General features: G+C 27.1%; 1 protein-coding gene across 1 annotated transcript; it reads left to right on the top strand.

Moving 5' to 3' along the window:
- Positions 1-18804: 18804 nt before the first annotated feature.
- On the top strand, positions 18805-20211 carry LOC114385320 (strigolactone esterase RMS3-like). The gene is made up of 2 exons (XM_028345345.1): positions 18805-19354; positions 19449-20211. Exons 1-2 carry the CDS (start codon positions 18984-18986, stop codon positions 19876-19878), a joined length of 801 nt encoding a protein of 266 aa, XP_028201146.1. The 5' UTR covers positions 18805-18983; the 3' UTR covers positions 19879-20211.
- Positions 20212-22677: the final 2466 nt, after the last annotated feature.

Raw genomic sequence — 22677 nt, 5'->3', positions numbered from 1 at the left:
TAGGGTCTCTTTGAGTGTTTATTTTCTATTTTTATTTTTTTTTATTTTGTGAAATAATTTTCATTTTTAAATTTTTAAGATTTAGAAAAGATGTATTGAAAATAAAGTACTTTAAGGTATAATTGTATTTTCACTTCTTTAAAAAAATTGAAAACATTGATTTGTTATTTTTAATTTTGGATCTATTTTCAAAGTATTTTCTAACTTTCAAACAAACATATTTTTACTCTTATTTTCTATTTTCTTTAAAAATAAAAAGAAAAAACTCTAAAATCAAGCATCACCTTATAACCATGCAAGTTCAGGACTACTCTAGCGGCATCATACAATATGCATCATAGCATTATGCTGGAATTTACTTGCTGCGTTATTGTACTTTATTTGCGGGTGGAAGTTACATCTTGTGCTCTTTTCCACTCCCATATTAATAGTGTGTTAGTTTGTCTTTAAAAAAAAAAAAAAAAAAACTTAGCTACGATTTGCACCTCAGTTCACTATAGTGAGGGGATTAGTTTCTTTCTAAAGATCCAACTCTATTGTTTTAAAAGTTTTCTACAAATTGAAATTTTCATACTTTTTTACATTATTGTGAAATTTACTTGACAAAACATTTATATAAAAATTTCATTTTTCAATTTAAAACATGTAGATAAAAACTGACATGAATTATTATGTTTATTTTTATTTAAATCACGTGAATATTTTATATTAAACATGAATAATTTTTTTATATAAAAACATATATGAAAATATACAAAAAAAAATAAGTAAAAATATATATACCAGATGAGAATGAAAATTTTAATTAACATGTTATATTAACAAATCCAATTGATCCGATTTTATTTAATACATTATCAAATCTTATTAATTAAATAAATTTAAATTCACATATCAAAATTTTGAATGAGATAGATTATAGATAGAAATATATACCCGTGCAACACCCATAACAGTAGCCTTAAGATGGCAGTTTTCCAATAGATAAAAGCCACTGCATAAATTTATTTTGAAACAAAAGAAGCATAATTTGTCCACTTAACATAAATACAGTTGCTTTAGAAAACGTATAATGTTTATTTGGATGGGATCTTCATTAAATTTGGGTTGCAAGTATGCATATTTCATTGCTTACGCGCGTGCAACAAATTTAGCTTAGTGAGATCATTTGGATTGATTGAATGGCAATGGTGAAGCCCGAGCCAGCAATTGAATTGAACTTGATCAAGTACATATCATGCAGATCAAAGTCAAAATATGGTACACCAAAGTCACATCCAAAACCCTATTCTTAACGTAGAGATTTTCAACCCACAACGAGGTGGGAGCTTGGTGGCTATACGCGTGCGAAAAAAGGAAAATTATTACAAACTTTTCTTTATCCTGATACACGTTGGAAATGTATGGAAAAATAAAAAGGAAACAAGACTAGATAAATAAAGTGTATGGACTTCATGTTTTATAGTGGATTTTAATGATTATGTCTAAAAACTCCTTCGAACAATTCACGTCCGTAATAATACAATAGAAAGACTTTATCATCCATTTTATCTTTGTATTATTCCTTGTAGTGAGTGGATTTGATACTCTATACGATTTCGGTGACCACTCGGAAATAGCAAAATGATAATTCTATATAGCCAATCCCTATATTGGTTCTGTTGATAAGTATCGCAACACTTACTTTGTATAAAAGCTTGTGTGTTTGATTCTCATTATCAACAAAAATATGTCTTGTCATTCGAGGATAATGCGTTTTTCTTCTTTTACAAAATAATCATAATGAACCTTATTAAGGGGGAAGAGTATAGCACATTGTAAAAGATTGAATTTATATACTTCCAATTTAAGTTTAACAATTTGAACTAACTGAAGAGAATAAATGTAAATACTTATTTTAGTTAAAAAAATTATATTGATATTTTTATTTGTATTTAGCTAGTCACAGCCATTTATTTATTTATTTTTGTTCATTTATGATAAACCAAGCTTGTGACATTATATAAAAATAAATAAAATATTGAAACATTTTTAAGGAATTTGATCATACACAATTTTCGCTTGTATTTTTTTCATTTGAAAATGTCTCAAAAAATTGAAAATCGATACAATAATCACATAATAAATTCTACGATGCAATAAAAATAATAATGAAATTTATTATAATATTGAAATTGATATATACATTTCTTGATTGACCATTTCAGAGAATATTGCTGTCATTTCTAGTAAAGTACAGCGTGTTCACCGGGCTACCTACGATGCTTTTCAATGATGTTTTATTTGCGTGTGAAGGGAAATAAAATAAAATACAAATAGAAGTAGAAGTAGAAAAATAACAATTATACAATTTATTTTCTTCATTTTTACTTTTGCTTCCATAAAAAATTAGGACAAATAATATACTCAAAATTCTCTTAGTATATATATATATATATATATAAAATTAGGACAAATAATATACTCAAAATTCTCTTAGTATATATATATATATATATATATATTACTTTACTATTTGTCGTCGTTAGTCATCTTTCATTAAGTATGTAACAAATAAAATATTATATCATTACGTCTTATCATGACATTATCTTAAATGACATGACAATGATTTATCAGTCATTACTCATTACACAGATTGATGTGACACTTTGTCTATCATGTTATTCTTTAACGGAATGAGACTAATAGTCGATAGTAAATTGAAACATAAAATCTTTATTTGACAAAAATTAAATTTTTAGGTAATAATATAAAAATGACCTATTTTTTAAGTATGAAAAACATATTTAAGTCAATCTAAAAAACATTTTTTAGTTAATAAATGATAAAGAAGAGTTTTATCAAAATAAATAATTTAATTTCAGATAAAATGATAAATAATAAATTTCATTGTTTTATTGAAAATAAAAATAAAAATGATAATTGTAAATTTAAGTTATGGTTAAAAGCAAATTTTATAAGTCAATAAGAAAAAATAGTTTTACAAACACTTTTATTTGATCAAATAAATTTGTAAACTTGTCAAAAAATTAAAAATTAATTAAAATAACTTAATGAACATATATGTAATTTATTTTTATATAGACTTAAGAAATTATATTTTTATTTTTAAAGATAATTCCTCATTCAAAATAAGAAATACATTAAATTAATAAGATATTTTTTTATTGGTAGGAATAAAAAAATATTATTTAAAATTTACGATAATTCACCTATCAATTTATCATGTTTAACCAACTAAACTAGATTAATAAGATGATATTAAAGGTGACATTAAAGAATTAAGATATGTACATTTAATATTTAAATAAAGCTAAAAGAGAATCCAATAAGATCAAATAATGAGATATATATTTTGGGTCCAAGAGAATAGTAAAGGAAGAGTGAGGGAAGACATAATATGTTATATGTGTCTAGTGATCATAAAGCATAAAACACCAATTATATATGATTTAAATATGTTTTTCATACTTAGAAAACAAGTCGTTTCAGATTATTACCTAATATTTATTTTTTCCAACCAAGTATCGGAAAAAAAATTTGTTTCAATTTACTACCTGTTATTAGTCTCTTTTCATTAAATGATGACGTGACAAACGAAGTATCACGTCATCATGCTTAATTACTGACACGTCATTGTCATGTCATAAAAAGTGATAACGTGACTATGAAGTATCGACGATGAGGCGTGATGTGTGACATTTTATATGCCACGTCATCATTATTTGATCTTATTGGATTCTTGTACGATAATATTTTGTCAAACAAAATGAAATTTACATTAAAAAAATATTATCTATTAACAAATAAAATTATAAGTATGATTTTAAAAAAATTATAAATCATATTAAACTGACATTTGGCATGTTAATAATTAATACATATGAATATTTTATATTATAAGAATTACTTATAAGTATAATATACAATATTATGAACATAAATTCACAACATCTATACTAATAATTTAATTTTTATTGGAAAAATGTTTAACGTGTGAAATCATTGGTAAATCAGCTAGCCCTTATTAAGTAAAGTAAAAGATTTGATTAAATTAAGATTTTGTAGGTTATGGGGGAGGCACGTGCCACATATATATTACATGGATAAAATGAGAATCGTTTCGTTTAGTTGAACGGAAGTTCCACGCAAAGGAGGGAGGGAGCAGCTTTTGTTTTTGCCACGCTTGGGTTGGGATGCCCCTCAACATTAACAAACCATAATTTGGTCGAAGGAGAATAATGGATTGGATTCGAATCCAAGACTTTTTTTTCTTTATGACTAGGGGAGCATCACCATTCACCAACACCCACTTTTCCTTAAGATAACACATATTTCTTTATATAAATTTATATTTTTCATCATGGATACAATAATAGTTACATAACATGTGGTTCGTTCAGATAAAACTGAGTTCACACCCTTTGAGTATGGTTAGACATGACAATTAATGTTATTAGAGGTAAGTTTGACTCTTTTTGTCTTCATTTCCACAAAACTACAAAAGCCTGGTGACTTTACAAGAAAGATCAAGTCTCTTTGTTTAATTATACATGTTTCACACAATTTAATTTTACTGGTTATTCTAGTGTCATTTTCGCAATGGATAAAACAAAAAACTAATTACAAATTTTTTTCAATGTATAAACTAGAAGACTGTTGCAAAAACTAACAAGTGAAGAAGAAATAAAAAAGCTAGGTGAGGGGAAAAAATATTTTTATTTTATTAATGTTTAAGTCATTTTCATCCCTGGGACATAACAAACATATATGTATGTATGCGCTTCGTGAGCTGTCATTTAGGCGCTTAATGTATAAATTCAACCTTTTTAATAATATTAAATGACATTAGATAATAATGATTAACAGATTAAATTGATTGACGATTTACAAATTTAAGAATCATATATATTGCCATTTTTTTAATTTCATTTCATGAACTAATTTGAATTGTTACATTTTTCTTAACAAACAAACCATTATAATTTTAGGGAAAAAATTAATTGATAATTTAAAATTGTAGGAACCAATGTCATTGCAGTAAAAAAAAACTAAAGCTATTAAATATTAAAATTTTATTACTCATGCATAATGTTTAACCAATTAATAAATCCTCTTTATCAGTTAAATATGTTTTAATATTGCATTCAAAATAAATAATAGTTCATTTATATAATTAGATTGGACGATATTTTGTCTGAAAAGTAATTTAAATTGAACTAGAAGCCCGCCTTCAAATCTATAAAACGTAAATCGACGCTAATGTAGCAGATGGCACACGTTCAAAATGTTAAAATAGGAATAGAACTCTCAACTTAAACGCCAACAGTACTCTACCACGCACTATGCTAATGAATTTCAACGATATTTAATTAAACCAAAATAAAGTTACACATATATCTACTATCACTATATAAAAATTATAGTGATTAATAATGGGAGATCTGATCCTATTATAAACATTTTAATAATTTATTATTCTATTTTTACGTGTCATACCATTTTGTCATGTAACCAATATATTAACATTTGCATCCTATACCACATTAGTATCATATTATTAAGGTTATGTTTCACAACATGTTAGTTTCTTAACTTTTTAACTTATATAGAATTTAAAAAATATTATTTCAAGTAACATTTAAAAAATATTAGCTTCTAATTTTTTATTTTTTAAATTTTTATTTTTAATATATTTATCTAATTTTTTAGTTATTCTTTTTAAATAAATCATGATTTTATTATTTTTTTATTATTTTATACTTTTTAGTTACTTCAACCGTCAGTTTTATCAAACACTGATTTAATTAATTAATTTTTCTTCTTTCGACTTTAAGCGATCAGGTAACTTTTCAGTTAGTTTTGTCAAACATAACTTAAGTCAATGACTATGTTTAGTAAAACTAATTGAAAAGTTAGCTAGAAATTGGAAAGCTAATTAGTAGTTAAAAATTGAAAACTAAAAAATTAGCTTATTAAATTATAAATTAATGTTCAATAAAACTAGTTATTGAAGTAACTAAAAATGTAACAAGACAAAAAATAATAATAAAATCATAATTTATTTAAAATGGGTAGCAATGAAATTGAATAAATATGTTGAGGATAAAAATGAAAGAAAATATAAAAAACCAAAAATTAGAGATTTAAAAAACATTACTTTAAGTAATATTTCATAATACACTATTTTAAGTAACATTTCAAAAAACGTTAGAAGCTACTCAAAAAGCTTATTTACTAAACCGTCAAATAAGTTTTTCAACTAGTAAAAAAAATTAAAAACTAATTTAAATATCTTGTCAAACATCACCAATATCTCATCATCTACCTCCTTGTATGGCAAAAAACACTAAATCTTTAATGAAATATATGGTACTTAGAGAGCCAAAATTATAAATTAAAACTTATGAGATCACATAAATGTGATATTAGGAGGACAAAAAATGTATTTAAGCTTTATTATTGTTATTATTATTATTATTATTATTAAAAATTCTAGCAACACACTTTTTAAATTCAATTTCTCCTATTGGTTAAAATTTATTCAAAATCACAATTTTTTGGAGTCATAGCATCTTATTTAATGTTTTCACTCTCAATTTTATGATTTTCAATAAATTTTAATTAATAATAAAAAGTGTATTCAAAAGATATATTTGTAGCTAACACTCCTCTATTATTATTATGAGAAATGCTACAAACATTCTCTTTGACATTCTTTTGAAGACTCTTTATAATTAGTTGTAATTTATTATAAATCACTATTTATTGTAGGTTTTATTTTTTATTTAATAATTTTCTCTCCTGATTTATATTAAATGAGAAATGATCCTATTAAAATTGATGATTTTCAATTCTAAGCAATCATGAAGAGACTCTTTAAGAGAAAATATCCAGAGATTATGTCACTAGCATTCCTCCTGTTATTATTATTATAAATTCACTTTCTTTTTTATTTTGCTTTCATTAATTTTTTTATTTATCTCTCTTCCTTTTACCTTCATATAATCTTTTATATTTATTATTTTCTTTTTTTTCTCTCTTTTTCCACCTACTCATTTTTCAGGTGTATATTAAGTATTTTCCTAATAGTAACAACAGCATCACGAAAGTCAAACATACGCATCTACATATTTTCTATTTTATAACCTTAAGCATCACTGATGGGATTCTTTCCAAGAATAATATTAAATAATTCAACTCAAGAAGTATATATATTCTTTTCAATTGAAAAGCAACTTTTATACAGTGCAAAGAAAGCACCTTGCTAGATGCTACATAGAGTAGCAAGTGCTTTCTACTATTTAATGAGGCCCACTTAATTTTAAATATTAAAATACTAGTATTATTTATTTGTGAAAAATATTATTTACATAATAAATATTTTATATTTATTCATCATTTAAAAATTAAACATATTTTTCATAAATAGAATACTGTTTTATATTACTTTACATGTTTAAAAAATATTAATAATTTAAATTTACTTTCACTTATTTAAATTATTAATATATACCTTTAAATTTTTCACGGATTTATAAAACTTATTTAGTTAAAAAATATTGTATATTTAGTTAATCTTTTTTCCATTTAAAAATTTGAACTGAAAAATAAGTAATAAAAATCATTAGACAAAATTAAAATAATTTGAAGTATAATTCAAATTCATCCTTAAGTGTTTCTTTGGTATGGTGGAAAAGTAGGAAAAAGATTCCAGAACGAAAAAAATGTAAAAGTCTAATCCTTCTTCCATTTGGACAGGTAGAAGCAATGTTATGAAAATTGATCTTATTCATTGGGTCGATTAAAGTAATGGGTTAGTGGATTAGAGGTTTAATCACCAGATTATTTATTGATTCTTATTATATATTAAAAAAATAAAATATATATAATATATCTAACTAAATATGATCAAATCATATTTTTATATTCTAAAATTAAATTTGTTGTTATGATCAAACTATAAATATTATATAATCATTTATTATTATAAATTATTTTATATGAGTATTGTCATTAAATAACTAAAAAATATAAATAAGTTTGATAAAGATATATAAAACACATAAATATTACATAATATTATAATCATTATGATAATAATTAGTTATTATATATTATTATTAATATAAAAAAATAATAATATAAGAACATATTATATTATTCAATAATTACCTATTAACAATTTAGCATAGGAATTGGAAAAAAAAATTCTTCATTAAATCAAATCGGGCCAACTCGATCTGAATCATCGGGTTTTATCAAATTCAACTAAATCATTTGTATTCCGATCCTACACCTTAATCGGATTGTCTTGGACATTGGGTCCCCATCCAACTGGTCAGGTTGGTGCAGTTTTAATAATTGTAAGTAGAGAGAGCTTAAGAAGTTGCAGTCTTCCATATAAGAACTTGTCATACTTGTGAACCAATCCCCAAGGCGAAATAGGAAAAAATGAGAATTCTATTTAAATATTTTTTTCTTCCCAATTTAGAAAGAAAAGGAGAGAGAAGAGGATTTAAAAGAGTATAAATATGCAAAATATCCTTATTTACTATATATCTATTTTTACTATAAAAATGGGTTTGGAGGATTTCAAGTCATTTTTTTTGTGTGAATCAGAACCAAAGGGTTAAGAACCTCTGGCAAAGGATTTCAGTAATTGATAACATGCGTTTAGTTTTTACAAACATTTATTTTTATTTTTTATATTTAAATTCACCGATTCATTTTTGCTCGTGTCTACTTGATGAATTTAACATTTTTCTAACTTTTTTTTATGTTTTGGTACATAAAATGGTTTTAAATCTTATAACCGGAATTCAACTGGCAAGTCTAGCATGGCTCCCCAATGAATTGAAAATATATTATTGGTCGGAGATTTTTCCACACAATTGAAATATATTGAGTAATTAATGCAGAAATTTTGTTAAACTTAATTAGAATACATATATAACTAGCAAGTCTAGCACGGCCCCACAATGATTTTTTTTAAAGGCACAATGAATCAAAGATACATTAATGGTCGTAGATTCACAATCGAAATATATAAATAATTAATGCATAATTTTTAAAAAAAATTTAATTAAAAAAATATATACAATATAGTAAAGGATTTCTATATTATCACTGAATCGTAAACTAAGACATAATTAAAAATTATTGATTTTTATAATAATTATTTTTAATTAATTAATAATGTAAAACAATTTAGATTTTCATAGTGTTAAACATGTTTTCACCTTTAATGAAATGCGGATTAGTTATACATCTCTCTCATGCTAGCTTTACATACCGTCAAGAATATAGGAAGGTGCTAAATATATCACAACGCATTTTATAACTTTTTAAAGAGAGGGGAAAGAGTCAAGGTTTTGATAAAAAAAAATAACACAGTATTAGCAGATGAGAGACTTATGAGTCAGCAGAAGAACAATTAAACATGGAAAAAAAACAATTGTCCCAACTAGGTTGCTCCTTTGTGCCAACATCATATATAGTAGAACCTTTGGAACTTTAGAAGACCTGCACTGTCTCTTGTTATGGTTGGGGTCACAATGAATATGCCAGTTTGGGTTTGGGGCCCCAGCATTCAAAACTTATCTACTTGCTTTTTGGATAACTTGCCTACACATGCTCTTATATATCTTGCATTTCGCAAGTCTAAGGTGCAAAATTATTGGCTTTACATATGCTATGCAGAACCTTGACAGTTGATAGCTTCCTCTTCTGTTGTTATTTTTCAATTAAAAATAATTTAATTTGCACGTACCAATCAATTAAAATTTATCGTTGTTATATATTTTCATATAATTATTATAAAAATCAACTTATCGTATATATTAGTCAAATTATGGTTGAATAATAGTGAAAAAAATCTACCAATAATAGTTAGTTTAAGTGATTAAAGATTGGACTCTTTAAACACAAATTTTGAAGGACATATGAAGAAATCGTTGTTGGGAGAACACAATTTACCTATGAATACCAACATATTCTCTTGTTGTATCAACGCATATACTATTTATTATTAATTTTTATGCACAATTAGCAAAACATATTATATCCTTAAACAATTATAAATCAATTTAGGCAAGAGAACTTCTCTTATAAATTAAAATCAATTTATTCACCTCAACTTTTATACAAATTAGACAAGAGAACTTCCCCATAACTTCACCTCAATTAGATGGATTTTGTCTCTTCCAACAAAAAATATGTTTGAGTAAACGTCCGAATGCCTTCAAAATTATGTTTCCAAACGGATCGAAATTGTTACTTCAGTGTTGGTCTATTGAATTTGTCTTGGAATGCGAGCATCTGCAACACTAACTACTATCCAAATACGTGTAAAGTCTTATATTAGTTAGAGATAACTTTGTCTAATGAATCAGTTAAAAAATATATTTAAATGAAATTCTTAAAAATAATTTCACTTCTTGCATTTAAATTAGTTTAATTTGTATATATCTATTTAAAAAATTATCACGTGTGGATATCTTTTACAATAATTGGATACATGAGGAAAAGTAATAATTGATTAGTGGTCTAAAACACGCGCACAGTATGTTTTCCCCCAAGACCGCAATAGCAAGAAAGATTATATTCACGCTATACCGTCCATTTGATGATCACTTTATCCACCTTGTCGGACCACAAATCCGAAGCCTAAGTCAATGGTGAGTCCCTTTTTATTTTCATTTACAACCTAATCAATCCTCTATATATATATATATATATATATATATATATATATATATATATATATATATATATATATATATATATAAAGTTTTTATTATTATTTGTTTTAATTTATATTTTTTTAATGTGATATTGATGTGAATTATTCACCAATTTTATTAATCATTAATATTTATCAAGAAATTTGGTTGATAAGAGATTTTCTTGTCTAACTACGTTTTTCTCATTCTCAACTTGCTTAAAAGATATGTGCTCAATGTCACTCTAATCAACTATATATGATATTTGTTTTGATTTATATGATTGCTTTATTTTCATCTTCTTAATGGGAGTGAAAAATGTATAATTTTTTCGAGTTGAGTTTGCTAAGATGTGCCGAGTATAAAGCTATGGCAGAAAACTCCTCCTTTTGCTATTCGTAAATTAAAGATAAATTACTTGTTTATGCATTTAGCTAATTGCTAAAATGTGGCTTAGAGTAGCATATGGCTAGGCAGACAGGGAAAGCCGGAGACAATGGGAGAAATTAAAGCAGGATACAATACAACTTTGTCATAGATAGATAGTGAAATAGATAGACCAGAGAAAAAGCGCAGGCTTGTCAATTCCATATCCGTTTTTGTTTTTCCTGCGGTGTGTGAATTCAATTCTGTACTATCTGTGGCGGCCAGTATCTAGATTGTTGTAACAATAAATTATGGTAAGCTGGAAAAATTATTGGTTGAGTCACATATAATGTTGTTTTTTTTAAGATGTTTTATGACACTGTAAAAAATTGTATAAGTAGACTATCAATCACAAAGTCCGCATGATAAAACACGTCAGATTACTGTATAGGATTCCCCACTGCACTGAGGGAACCTTTTTAGAATTACACCCTCTCATATAATTTGAAAAGTCACTCTAAAGCCACCCGAAAATATGGCTTGAAAAATCACTCTAATAGCCAACCGAAAAATATAACTTGAAAAGTTACTATTATAACCAACAAAAAATATGACTTGAAAAGTCATTCTTATAAATATGAGAGGAAGAAAGAAAAGTTGAGAAAATATTTCTCAATTACGACAAAATAAAAATGAAAAAAAGAGCTCTATATATATAAGAAGTGAAATACTATTTAAATATTTTATCATGAGTGATGTAGAATTTGAAATTTTATTTTTCTTTTTTTTCAAACTTTCATCCACGTTCTCCTTTATGCTAACACAAGAAAAAAAGAAATTAATGGACCATGCAGCAGCATAGGATATATCATATATAGATAGGAGTGTACATATTATATATAAATAACTTTTTTTTTCTAGACTACCGATATCGACCACAGGAGGCATCTCTATTCTGGAGGGTATCATCATTATGGACGGTAAAAAAATTTCTTTAAATATTTAATGTAACTGTATATTTAGAATCACTTGATTTAATTTTGTGAGGCTAGGTGAAAAAGAAAGTGATGTTGAAGTTGAAGGCTACTTCCATTGAATCCGATTCCGCTAGCTATCTGACCCTATGACTCCCTTCTATCTCCCTGTTCTCATCTGGAACTGCATGCAGATTCTATATATCTATCTAATATCTGCCTTTGAAATTAACGTCTATACCCAGCTACAGAAAATTGTATGTAGTCTAGTTTTGACAATTTGATTGGGAAAATTTGTGAAAAATATATATGGTGGTAATTATTTTGTTTTTCTAGTGGCTTGAACTTGAATGCATGGACAACTATATGTTCATCATCATCTCCTGTCATTCTTTTGTCTTCATAATCAGCGTCACCAATTTCTCTGTGCAAGTGCTCTAATAGTCACATTTCCATAATTCATACCCTATTTCCTAGAGACGTGTTATTTCCACATATACTATACTCGTCAATATTTTAAACACTGAAGCGAAAGGTTGAATTTGATTGTGATTAGATTGAATTAATGTAATTAAATGTATTTTTTAACATAATATAATTTATAATAGAAATGAATTAGATTACACTTTATATACTCGAGTTTAATGTTATTTTCAAGGTTGAAAGCTGTACTCGAGTTTAATGGGATTTTTTCTTTTCTTTTTTAATTTTCTCCTTCTCGACTTCTTTTCTTGACTATAGGGGAAATCGAACCAATAAAATCCAACCTTGCAAACTAACAAAACAACATAGAGAAGAAGAAATCAAAGTAGCAAACATTCATAAGGTTCTTAGTTCTTTGAAACCCCAAGGTTACACTCATCTAGTTTCTAATGTTCTAATGGACTTTTTTAAATAAAAAAACGCGTTATTTTTAGAGAGTTGTCCTTTTGACCTTAACTAGACCAAAAGATTAAACCCCAAGGCTTCACTGATCTAGTTTTCACAATATCATTAAACCCACAGTGAACCAGCCTGTCAAACAAATTCGATCAGGAACATGACTTATAAGCAAGGTTGGTTTAGATATTAGATCGACTGTGTTGTTGATCCAGCATTTAAATCATCAAACTGGTTGAAAACCAAATTGAATCAGTAGAATCGCCTTAGATCGAATCGAGTCATATGTGTTTCGTTCTAATTTAATTTCCAGGGCTTGCGCAAGATGTCCCATATCATATTGTCAAGGTGGGTGTGTAGATTCTCATAAGCGATTTCACATGGACGTTTTCATAAGCAGGTTTGATTTACGCGTTAATAACATGATCTTTTTAGATAGTGGATCACATCAAATTAGTGGACCAGAGATTAAAAATTCAGTTTATATATATAAAAAAATACATATGATTATATATAGTATATTAATCACATGATAAGTCACATAAATGTCTAACATGATTCTCATATTATCAATTTATATGGCTACTTATTAAAGGGGATTAAAATTATTAACAAATGAAAACTATAGAGATAAATAATGCTTAAAATTTTGTTTAGAAACTAAAAGTGAATTTTGGAAAAAAAATTAGGAATAAAAAAATATTTAACTCTGAATTAACTATATATATGTGAGTCTAATTAAATATAGAATTATTATAAATAAAATTAAACTAAATTATTTAAAAATATACTTAAGGATAAAATATAATTTAATTAAATTATATTTTGGGAAATTTAACATGTATTTTTATTTTTCATATTAAACAACACGTATGAAAAATAGAATTGGTGGTGGTTACCTCTTTTTATTGCACAAAGTGATCAATATATAGATATCGCATAGTATATTGTTATGAAGTACGAATGGTCACAAGAGATATTTATATGTGGTGTCAATTTTTATACTATTATTGATTAATAATGCTGCATTCTTTATCATATAAGATTAGATAATTTTTTTAATGGATTTTTTTTTTTACTATTGACTTTCTATGATAGAAAGAGACAATTTTTTTATAATTTATTGAAGTGTCCTAAGAAAATACTAAACCAGAAGACGTACATCCATTATGCTAACTGACAAAAACACAGGTTCAGACATAACTTTCTTGTATTATTTAATAACAATCTGTTTAGGTTTAGGCAGTGGGCCAACAATTGACCACTGTAGCGTATGGTCAACATACAGTGATTTTTTTGTTTTTTTGTTTTTTGGAGTTCAAAACAGAAAAATATTAAATCCTTTATTTTTTTTAATAACATTGAGGTTTCGAGTTCAAAATAGCTCATTGATTCATGTAATATTTATCTATTTCTCTTTAATCAAAGTATTAGAGGTTTGAATTTTATGTATAGAAATTAAAAAATTATCATTGAGAGAAAGGTAACTCAATTATGCTGTTGATGTTATCAGCTCAATGAAATTGCTTCCTATAAAAGATATCTATATTGTGAAAAATATTATTAGTATAAAATAATTCATACTAATAAATGTTATCATTATTCCTATAAAAGATATCTATATTGTGAAAAATGTTATCATTATTCTCCCATTCTTTTCCATTTTCCATCATCCCCTCCGTGATTCCACCAAATCATATACAGTGTACCGAATAATTTATAAAATAATTTATTTATTTTTATTTTATTTCTTTCTTTGATTTTTTATTTATAAATCAAGCATACATTCATTTTTTTTCCTACCACAAATATTCTTTAGGGTCATAAACTAATATTACGTCAATCTGTCGGGTCGCTATTAAGTTTAAATTAGGAATAAAACTTCAAATGAAAATAATAAGTAGTGGTTGTTTAAACTAAACTCTTTTTTAGAAATGTAATTATAAAAACTCCTTTTTATAAAAATGAATGTAACGATACAGAAAACAAATTAAACAAATTTTGAAATCGAAAATTTACTTAACATTTCTTTAAATAACTGTATATTTTTTTTTTAAAATATACAAGTTAAATTTAATTCTTTATTCTATAAATATACCTAATGGATGCTCAAAATAGATAAACAAAAAAAAACTAGTTTATTAAATTTTGTATTATTGTTGTTCAATCATTTTAAATATAATATTAAAATATTTTTATAATTATTCTAATAAAATACTCTAACAAATTATTACGTTATTAATTTCAGTTCTAATTTTTAAATATAATGATATTTTTAGTATATTTTATCTAACTGTATAACCCATGACTTCAGTCTTCATTGTTATCTGACACTTAATTTAAAAATAAAAATAAAAAATAGTAATTATTTTTAGAAAGTTTCATACATTACAATTTTTTCCCAAATGTTGGTTTTAATTACCTTTTTACTTTTAGGTTAAATTACTCATTTGGTTCCTATAATTTTATGATTTTTATCCTTTTAGTCTCTATAGTTTGAAAGTGGTGTTTTTAGTCTCTATAGTTTACATTTTAATTTTCTTTTAGTCCCTATAGTTTATATTTTAATTTTCTTTTAGTCTATTAGTTTGAAAGTGATTTTTTTAGTTCTTATAATTTGTATTTTAATTCTCTTTTAGTCCCTATAATTTGAATGTGGTCTTTTTAATCTCTATTAGTCTTTATCATAAAAATATGAGTAATATTATCAATTACAATTAACTATAAAAATATTAGCAAGTAATTCGTAACTAATTTATCGCAAGATAATTTATAATAAAAAATAGTTGATAATTTATAACTAATTTATAGCTAATTATTTTTATATTTTTTTGTAGTAAGGATAAAAAGTAATTAAAATACAAATTATAGGGATTAAAAATATCATTTTCAAATTATAGGAACTAAAAATGAATTAAAATATAAAGTATAAGGACTAAAAAAACACTTTTAAAGTGTAGGGACTAAAAGAAAATTAAAATATAAACGATGAGATTAAAAAATCACTTTCAAACTATAAGAACTAAAAAGATAAGAGTGATAAAACTATAGGAAGCAAATAAGTAGTTTAACCTTTATTTTATATTAAAATTTGTTTTTTTTTTCTCAAATCTCATTCATTTAAATTTTTGTAAATTGTTTTTATTTAGTTTTATAAAATTTACTCAATGATTTACAAAATTTAAATAAACTATATTTTATACTTGCTTGTTTAATATAATTACATAAAAACATTATTGTTTTATACATTACAATTTTTTTCTCAAATGTCGGATTTAATTACCTTTTTGCTTTTATTTTAAAATTTATTTATTTTCTTAAATCTCATTCATTTATATTTTTGTAATTCATTTTTCTTCCATTTTATAAAATTTACTCAATAAATTAAAAAAAAAAAAATAAACTATATTTTCTACTTGTTTGTTTAAAATAATTACATAAAAACATTATTGTTTTTATTTTATTTTGCTAATTTAAATTTCACCTAAATTAAAATAATTTTACAATTAATGACAATTTTTTTTTGAATGTATAAAATGTGAACGGGGAAAGGAGGGATGGTAATTGAATTCTGAATATGTGAAAAGTGAAAAAAAAAAAAGAAAAGAAAAGTGAAGAGTGAAATTCTCTTGTGCCGTACAATCGGATAATTGGGCACGACAAAAAGTCATCGTCATTGTCATGTCGAAGCCTCATCTCAACTCCTTCAAAAATCTACCATTTGCTTGGCTGATTACTGATTAGTTGAAGCTTGCAACTAATCATATGAAATTCGTTTGCTAGAAAGCAAAATCACAGCAAATCACAAAGTTTTTGGACTAACTGCCACACTGGATTTTTCAATCAGAAACGTTTGCTGAAAATGATAGTTTTACTAACATAATTAGCATATAATTAAATTCCTATTTTTACTAATTAAAGTTTAACTTTTGATTGTGTATAAAGAAGATTTTATTAAAAGAGGTAAAGTTTGATCTAATAATCTTTAAACATTAGTTGTCATGTACTGTAAATGCAAATGCTTTTATATTATTAATTAATTAGAAAATTTGTTTATAATTTTATAATTAGTGGACAATATAACAAAATTCTAATTTTAATGCCTTGGAAAACCGTAGACCGGGAATATTTTAGTGTACAAAAGAGAAGTGATGGTTTTAAATGACTTGTTGATAATGAACTACTTATAATTTTTTAAGGCAAATTACTTTTAATAAAAAATAAAGAATTATATATTTTTATAAAAAAATTTATTCCTTTTTATTAGATCAATTATTTTATTTTGTATTTCTCTCGTCACTATAGAAATTGTTGTGAGAATAAAATTACTTAAAAATAATAATACTACATCATGCTAAGGTGAAAATTTTATATTGAATATTTAAGTCTCTACTCACACACTTAAAATATATATTATTTTCTTTTACTTTTTAAATAATTAAATAAAAGAAGAAATGATATTTTTTTTCCATTCATTTTCTTTTTTATGAGACGACATACACAATTTTTTTTTCCTTTTTTTCCCTTTTGTTTGGTGAAGGAGAAACATGGTGATGAAGAAAAAAACTGAAAAAAAAAAGAGTGTTTAATAACAAAGAACCAAGAGAAATATATAAAATTGTGTAGACTCAGCAAGACTCACCAATTATTTATTTTTTCGTATATTTTTATTTATCTTTTCTATTTTCATTTACTTTATTACTCAACTATTTTTTTTTTGTCAAACTCACCCTGTATTTTTTTTTCCTACACCAAAGATATGTTTTTTTATATGTACACTTCTTAATAATTAGGCTAAACTTTTAGTCACCAAAAGTATTATTTTAATTAATTTTTTTAAAGGATTTTAATTTTAATTAAATGTTTGAAAAATAAAATAATTAAACACAATTTATTAATGTGTTGAAATTAAAGTTGAATTATTCAAATAATACCTGAATTCATTTCTTAACAGAATAATTCTTAATCAAATTTTATTTTTTATTTTAATTAAACTACATATTAATTGTAATCTTTTATTCTTAATGAACTAGAGTTTAAGAAAAAAAATTTTGAATATTTGAAAGATTTTTTTTTACCAATTTTTAATATCCCACGGTATGTCAAACACAAACTGAATGACTTCCAAAGAATATAGCATTAGGGAAAAAAAAAAAAAAACTTTTTCCACCGTTTTCTAGTTGCTTCCATACGGCATTTGCAAAAATGAAATAGTACGTCGGTGCATTACATGTACCATTTAGTTTACTTTAGAAAAACAATAAGCTTTTTATATAAATTTTAAAACCTTTTAATTTATTTGTTTTTCAAATAAACAAACACTCGCACCTCTCTCACACACACACACACAAAATTAACTTTTATTTGTTTAAGGATGTATTTAATTTAGAGAATAAAAATAGAAATAATAAAAATAAGAGAGAAAATTTTTAAATTAAAATAAAAGAGTGTAAGTTTCACATAGAAAATACATAATTTCTCTTATCTTAAATCAAACACAACCTAAATAATATGAAGTCCTATCCCCCTCTAATTCAAATTTTGCAAATCGAAGAAGGTACCGGAAAAATTCCACTCTCTGAAATGGATTTGTTTAACCTAAAAGATTTTTTTTAGTAAAAATTTCATAAAAGAAAATGATATCCCACCACAAGGCAGAAGAAATCTCTAAACTCAGAGCATACTTTTTTTTTAAAAACAGAAACTAAAGAGTATACTTAAAAATAATAACTTACATTTATTTCATTATTTAACACACTAACTTAAAAAAGAGTAAAGAGAGGTGAGAGTTGGAGGCAGAGTGATCGATCTGATTGACTGATGGTAACACTGGTTGGTGGTGGCAGTTATAAATAGCACCCAAAGAGACAAAGGCTTGGGCAAAGAAAAATACTTATAAAAAGAATCAAACAGCTACAACTTGAACTGTTCATAACCCACACCAAAAGTTCCAAACCCCAACCCGAAAAATCACACACACCCCCTTTGGAATTGGGATCCATCGCCATATCTCTGATTAGGTTAGATAAGATTCCCTATGGGCACTTCCATTCTCGACGCCCTGAACGTCCGCGTGGAAGGTTCCGGCGATAAGTACCTTTTCCTGGCCCACGGCTTCGGCACAGACCAATCCGCGTGGCAGCGCGTGCTCCCTTACTTCACCCGCAACTACAGCGTCATTCTCTACGACCTCGTCTGCGCCGGCAGCGTCAACCCCGACCACTTCGACTACCGCCGCTACACCACCCTCGACGCCTACGTCGACGACCTCCTCAACATCCTCGACGCCCTCCGCGTCCCCCGCTGCGTCTACGTCGGCCACTCCATCTCCGCCATGATCGGCATGCTGGCCTCCATCCGCCGCCCCGACCTCTTCTCCAAACTCATCCTCATAGGCGCCTCCCCTAGGTACAACAAGAAATTAATCTTCCTCTTTCCCCTCAATTTAATCAATTCTGTTCGAGTCACAACTTCTTAACTAATTGTTGATTAAGTTTCTCAGATTCCTGAATGACAAGGACTACCACGGGGGATTTGAGCAGGGAGAGATCGAGCAGGTGTTTTCGGCAATGGAGGCGAACTACGAGGCCTGGGTGAACGGTTTCGCGCCGCTGTCGGTGGGAGCGGATGTTCCCGCGGCGGTGCGGGAGTTTTCCCGGACGCTGTTCAACATGAGGCCGGACATCTCGCTGTTCGTGTCGCGGACGGTGTTCCACAGCGACCTGAGGGGGATTCTGGGTCTGGTTAACGTCCCCTGTTGTATTATGCAGACGGCACGTGACATGTCCGTGCCTGCCAGCGTGGCGACCTACATGAAGGACCACATCGGCGGAAAGAGCAGCATCCAGTGGCTGGACACGGAGGGCCACCTCCCGCACTTGAGTGCTCCTTCATACCTGGCTCGCCAGCTTGAGATTGCGCTTTCCCAGTAGCGCGTGGGGAGGCGCGTGCTAGTCCTGGCGCGTGGGTCTGCTTGTTAATTTAAGTAATTTAACTCTACTAGTACTAGTACTACCAGTATAGGAGAAGAATAGGCAGGGTCCTAGAAAAACAAGTGTACGAAAGGCTCTGAAAGTGGACACCTGGTAAATAACGTGTGGGTGTTGCTTCTTAGACTTTGGGATTTTTATTTAAGGATCAGAATCTGCACGTGGATTTCACGTGATGCCTGGCCATTTTTAGTATTCTTGTGCTTCTCTCCTCTGTTTCTTAGTGTGATGGGTGTTATTATTAATATTATTACAGAAGGTCTTGGTTTTGTTGTTGGTTTCTGGCTGTTACTTACTTACACTGATGATGCGAGACAACTGAAAAGAAAAGAAAAGAAATGAAAAATGGTTTTCAATTATTTGATGGGACTCACGTACGGCACTTTCCGGTTTTACAAATTGCTTATCCGCTATACAGCCTATACTATCTTCCACAACGTCACTGGCCCACTTATCCTTGGGCTTTGGCCTTGTTTTAGATTTTGGTTCTTTTTACTTTGCTCCATGTTTGGATTGGCTCGATCTATTCTTCTTTGCTGTCTTTTCTCTTTAGGCTGTGTTTGGCAGGAAAAAATCAATAAAAGGAGAAAAAAATAGGTAAGTCAGAAAAGAAAACAAGAAAAATATAGGTGAGAAATGAAAAAGGAAAATAAAGGTTATTTGATAGAAGAGAAATAAAATGAAAATAGAAAAGAAATATTAGCATTAAAGTAGTTTGATATTTAGAAAAAGAAAATAATAAAAGAGACGGAAAATTTACCTAAGGGGGCTTATTTTAAAAACTATTTACGGATTGGAGTCTGTTTTAAAAGAAATGACGGAGGGGGTCTGTTATTGGGTGAAAGTCGCCATTGCCATTAGCGGCAAGGCTGAACCCGCCATACCCACTGGCGGCAAAGGTGGAGAGAGGAGAGTGCCGCCAGTACCAGTGGCGATATAAGCCACGTAGTAGGGAGAGAGGAGAGTGTCACCAATGCAAATGGCGACACACAAGCTACGTGGGACTCGCCCACAGTGCTGATGAGACAGGCCAGACTTCACGTGAAGCTTCAGGGGCTTGCAGTTAGGGCTTCAACTTTTCAGTAGCTTTGCATTGTTTAGGGATGCAGCATAGCAGAGTAGGATTTGAGTAGCTTTTGACCATTTGTATACGCTTTTCTTCTATAAAAAAACTTCAACGTAAACTTTGGATTCACACTTCTCTTCTTCTACCTTACCTTTGCTTTTCTCCATTGTTGAATTTCTTGAGTGTTCTGCGTGTGCTGTGCTGTTGGTGCTTTGCTTTTGCTGAATTTTTTTCTTCCATAATTCATAATTCCTAATTCCCTGGTAAGTGATTTTCTTAAATAACATTTATATATTATGATTTATATATTTTGTTTGTTAATATTTTTAAAATAATAGGTTAGCTAGATAGGTATTGTAAGTTTAGGTTAATTAGGATTAATAGGTATTGTAAGGTTAGGTTAATTACTATTATTAATAAGTATGCTGTTATTAATTTTTATGTAATAATAGATATTTGAAGGTTAGGTTAGGTTAGTTAGTATAACAATATTATTTAGTTTGTAGTATATATTTTTAGATATTATATATGTGATATATATATATATATATATATATATATATATATATATATATGATACTTTAGTAAGCCACAGCCAAAGGTTCCATGAGATTTAAAAATATTAGACATACTTAATATTAGCCCTAGAAATATTAGGCACACACGTAATATTAGATAGGATAGAAATATTAGGCATAAATTAATATTAGCGTACATATTTGTAAATTTTAGGTATACATAAATTTTTAGTTTTTATAATATTAAGCATTTTACACGTAAATAAATAATTGTAATATTAGAGATGCGTAAATTTGCCTTATTAGTGTTATATTTTTGTATGTTATATATAGATAGTATAGTTTTAAATAAATGAATTGATAAGTTAATATTGTTTGAGTTAATTATTTTTAGTTTTTAGTTATATATATATATATATATATATATATATATATATATATATATATATATATATATATATATATATGATCAGATAGTGTTAGTTTTAGTTTGTAGGTTAATATTAATTGTTTTAGAAAATTTATGTTATTAAATATATGATAGATTGTACATTATTATAATTTTTGTATATATATTTTAAATAACTTTTTGCATTTCAATATTTGTTTGTATTATAAATAATTTGTTAGTCCATATTTTATTCAATTATTTTTTTTAATTGTAGAAAAAATAAGACTTTCTTTAAATAAATATAAAATATTTACTATAGAATCAACAAATTTCAAACTTCAAACGAAAGTCTTTCTTCCTCTCTTCAGTTTCTTACTCTCTTTCAGTATGAAATTTTGCAAGTATTGAGTATCATTGCAAGTGCTCTATTTAAACAAAATTTACAAGAAGAAAGCTAAAGCTATCTCTCAATTTACACGCCATTAAACTATATGCATGTGAACAAGGTGTAGCCTCTCTGAACCCTAACCTGTGAATATCTACAGCTAGCTTTGAACCCTATTTCAGACCTTATGTTTAGTCTCATCATGAACAAGGAGAGCATGCGCAACTTCCTACGTTGAGTATCATTGCAACTGCTTTATTTAAACAAAATTTACAACAAGAAAGCTGAATCTATCTGTCAATTTACACTGTAAATTTACACGCCATTAAACTATATGCATGTGAACATATAGTCTCCCAATGCATGTGCCTCTGAACCCTAA

The sequence above is a fragment of the Glycine soja genome, chromosome 14 (genome assembly GCF_004193775.1).
Source record: "Glycine soja cultivar W05 chromosome 14, ASM419377v2, whole genome shotgun sequence".
In the NCBI taxonomy this organism is placed as follows: Eukaryota; Viridiplantae; Streptophyta; class Magnoliopsida; order Fabales; family Fabaceae; genus Glycine; species Glycine soja.
Note: the sequence above shows the minus strand (reverse complement) of the source record. Positions and strands in the feature narration are given on the sequence as shown.